The following is a 3815-nucleotide window of genomic DNA, read 5'->3' on the forward strand; positions in this document are numbered from 1 at the left end:
ATCCTGCTGGGGATGTAAGGATGGAAAAGATCACTGATATATGTTGGTGCTGTTTCCATGCAGGGCCCTGAATGTCAGAGTGATAAGGCATGGGAGTACTTAGAAGACTTGGGCAGAAGCTTTGCTGCAGCGTTCTGAACAACTTGCAGATGCTGCAAAGAGGTTTTACATGAACAAGTAAACAAAGAATTACAATAATCCAGACGAGATGAGACAAATGCGTGTATGACAATTTCCAATACAATGCAGCTGATACAATGGAACTCAGCTTAGCAATATTTCTCAAGTGATAAAAACAGGAGTGGACCAGAGATTTAGCACAAAGGTCCAAAGTCAGAGCTGAGTCAGACGTTACACCAAGGTTCCTGATAGAAGATTTGGCAAATGTAGCAACTGGTTTTTCCATAGCTCTAGGTAAAAAAAAAAAATTAAAAAAAAAAGTTAGGAGCACAAACAAGGACTCCAAGAAAGTGGAGTCCATATATGGAAAATCTGTAGTTTGGAAACATCTTGAGGCTTAAAGGAGATATATAACTGAATATCATCTGCATAGCAGTGATAAGAAATGTCCTTAAAAGGGCTCAATACATGCTGAAGAGGGAGCATATACAACAGGAACAATAAAGCTAAAGAAAAAAATCTGAATATAGCTACACACCTGCAATGAAGCTCTTTGTGGTTACCAGTGAATACACTCATTTTAAACTGAAGACAAGAATAACAACACAACTTTTTGTGGTGATGTGAGTTCATGAAACAGAGGTACAAATGCAAACCAATACTTCAGAGCACGGAGCAGTCTCAAATTTTTACTTGCAGTGAACATTTTTACACATGTTTACTTCTTTTCAAACGTTTACTGTCCTACGGATAGTGATTTTTTTACAGGAGACAAATAGCAGGAAATTTAAGAGATGAATAGCTTTGCAGTCTGTGATTATTTAATAATAATATTTACAACACATATCATGCTCACCACAACAGGAAATATGTAAGAAATAGATTATAATAAAAAAATACACTTGATGTTGGAAAGAAATATTTCAATACAATTAAGTTGCAGGTCACCTACAACCACACATGCAATAGAAAGTGGTGGAATTTGCAGGTGTTTGCAGATATTTACAATATTTTTTTCCTTCAAATACATCACAGTCTTTTAAAGAAGCAGTGTTGTGGGTACTTCAGAGATGTTTATCAGCATTACGGTGGGATTTTACAGGCATTTTTTCCAAAATGACTATTTTTTAAAACTATTGTTTATTTGTGATGGCAGCAGTGGTTAGCACTGTTGCCGCACAGCAAGAAGGTCCTGAGTTCAATTCCACCATCAGGCCGGGGTCTTTCTGTGTGGAGTTTGCATGTTCTCCCCGTGTTTGCGTGGGTTCCCTCCGGGTACTCCGGCTTCCTCCCACCGTCCAAAGACATGCAGCTTGTGGGGATAGGTTAATTGGATAATCCAAATTGTCACTAGGTGTGAATGTGCGAATGAAAGTGAGTGCAAATGGTTGTTTGTCCCTGTGTGTTGGCCCTGCGACAGACTGGCGACCTGTCCAGGGTGTACCCCGCCTCTCGCCCTATGACAGCTGGGATAGGCTCCAGCGCCCCCCGCGACCCTGAAAAGGATAAGCGAATGGATGGATGTTTATTTGTGCTACACATATGCTGTGGGTCCCACACCCAGTTTCACACCTTGGCTCAGGCGATTAGAGGATCATCAGGGGGTCCTTTTGTCCCTCTGTGGGGGGTCACTCCCACTAGGTTTATATCTGGGACTCTCCACCATTTGACCTTAGAACTGAAGAAGCTTCTCGGATGAGAGGTGAAACGTCTTCAAGCAACTTAAAGAAGTCCAGACGCTTTTCTTTGCAAGCTCCTTAGACTACGATGACCTGGATGACTGAGAACCTTCACAGACATGTTGCACAGTTTCCAGTATCATGACAGTTACATTTACATCTGGGTTAACAATTAGTTGCTCTGATTTTCCCACAGTGAAGAAGTCCCACGAGCAGCAGTAGAAGAGCCACCATCGTGATGGTGAACACGGTCCGTACGATGAGGTAAATATGACATCCAGGCTCTGAGGAGGGGTCTGTCTCAGTTTCTGTGTGATTGCCTGCATAGATGATAAAAATTAATTAGATGTGTTCACCTTGGTTAATTACTTAATTCATTAATATCTACATTTCATACAGGCAAAGGCCTCAACAATTGCCAGAACCTGCAGTTCCTCTATTGCCCCCACAGACTGTCAAACTGTTAAAATGCCCAACAATTGGCCAACTAAAGAAATATGTTTATGGACTTGAATAAAAATGTTGTTTCTAGATATTTCTTTTTTTTTTTTAGCTTTTCTTTAAGCTTTTTCAACAGGACAATCCTGTTGCTGCTCATTTTTTTTTTTTTTAGCTTTTCCTTCTCTTTATGATATTAACTCTGGTTATTTTATATATTTTCATAACTGAATCCACAAGTCAGAGGGGGATGTAATCATGTTGTTAGCCTGTTTGATGTTTACTATCCATGACAGAATTGGGGTGTTTTTGGTGGTTTTTGGCGTCTGATGTGAAGAGAAAATTGTGTGAATGAGAAAAATATAGTGAATTATTTTGCAATGAAAGAGTGTGTTTAGTGATGCAGCTTTAATACTCCTGGCATTAAAAAAAGGGGGAACGTGTTGATTTCCTCAGTGTCTCACCTGTGACATTCAGCCAGCTCACTGGTGACTCTCCAGCTCCTGAAATGCTGCATTTGTAACATCCTTCATGAGAATTTAAAACTCTGCCGATGGTCATGTATCCTGTGGAGCTCTTCCTGATGAGGATTCCATCTTTGTAGAAATCAGCTGTGAAGTTGGAGGAAGTTGTCTTGTTCCTGCAGCTCAGAGTCACAGCTTCTCCCTCCATCACAGGAACAGCAGGACTCTCCAGGATCACAGGACCAGCTGAAAACCAACATGTATAAATCTATTCAATGATGTGTTTGATTATGGCAACGTAATGCTTACTAAATGGAAACTTACCAGTAACAGTGATGTTGATAATGTTGCTTTTCTCCCCTCCTCCAGTCTCACATATGAACTCTCCACTTTCTTCTGTATAAACATTTTTTATAGAGCAGGACAATCCTGTTGCTGTTTTCTCATTAGTGTAGCTGCATGATTTCATTTTCCCTCTCAACTTATGTACAATATTATAATTAGAGACGCCCTCACAGTAAAAAGTTACTGACTCATATTCAAAGAACTGTGATCTGTTTGGAACAACACGAAGAAAAACTGCACCTGAGACAAAATAAAAGATTCACATTAGTTATATTTTTCAATAACTGAAATGTGGGAGCACAGGGTAAAATAAAATATCTCAAACTGATGTAACTGATAAAGGTTAATGTCAGTTTAACTAGCCAGTACTTACCAACTCTCTGATCATGTGCACAAAACGGGATCATCACACTCATTACTGAAATAACAAAAAGGGCTAAACTTGTAAACCTACTGATAAATGTATTTGCTGTTTGGCAGTTTGTTATGGTTCCTCAACATGAAACTTTTAAACAACACAGTAGTTTAACAATGTTACTTTCTTAAACAGATTCCTTATATTTTAGTTTTAATGTGGGAATGAAAAAAAGTACTCACTGAGTTTGATGCAGAAGGCTCTGACCTCCATAACGTCTTGCAGATTGTGAACAACAGTCTCTTCCTGTGTGGCTCATTTCTGCTGCTGAAACAATATTTAGCATTTAAAAATAGCTTTCAAAGAAGCAGAGACACTGCTGTTGTTGTCACGCCTCAGTGTTTCAGTTCACAC

General features: G+C 39.4%; 1 protein-coding gene across 1 annotated transcript; it reads right to left on the reverse strand.

Annotated features, from left to right (window-relative positions):
* Nucleotides 1–1648: 1648 nt before the first annotated feature.
* On the reverse strand, nucleotides 1649–3549 carry LOC146713505 (low affinity immunoglobulin gamma Fc region receptor II-b-like). The gene is made up of 4 exons (XM_085448506.1): nucleotides 3420–3549; nucleotides 3026–3286; nucleotides 2702–2947; nucleotides 1649–2107 (listed from the first exon to the last, which is right to left on the reverse strand). Exons 1-4 carry the CDS (start codon nucleotides 3460–3462, stop codon nucleotides 1965–1967), a joined length of 693 nt encoding a protein of 230 aa, XP_085304632.1. The 5' UTR covers nucleotides 3463–3549; the 3' UTR covers nucleotides 1649–1964.
* Nucleotides 3550–3815: the final 266 nt, after the last annotated feature.

This window comes from Copadichromis virginalis, linkage group LG3, assembly GCF_057382275.1.
Source record: "Copadichromis virginalis isolate Kocher_CV1m ecotype Utaka linkage group LG3, C_Virginalis_male_GT1.1, whole genome shotgun sequence".
In the NCBI taxonomy this organism is placed as follows: domain Eukaryota; kingdom Metazoa; phylum Chordata; class Actinopteri; order Cichliformes; family Cichlidae; genus Copadichromis; species Copadichromis virginalis.

Bases quoted from the DNA above. Each gene is read 5' to 3' on its own strand.
- LOC146713505 (XM_085448506.1), bottom strand. From the start codon at position 3,462: ATGAGTGTGATGATCCCGTTTTGTGCACATGATCAGAGAGTTG. The intron at 3,287-3,419 runs GTAAGTACTGGC...ATTTTGTCTCAG, and splicing joins TGCACATGATCAGAGAGTTG to GTGCAGTTTTTCTTCGTGTT. The intron at 2,108-2,701 runs GTGAGACACTGA...GCAATCACACAG, and splicing joins GAGCTGGCTGAATGTCACAG to AAACTGAGACAGACCCCTCC.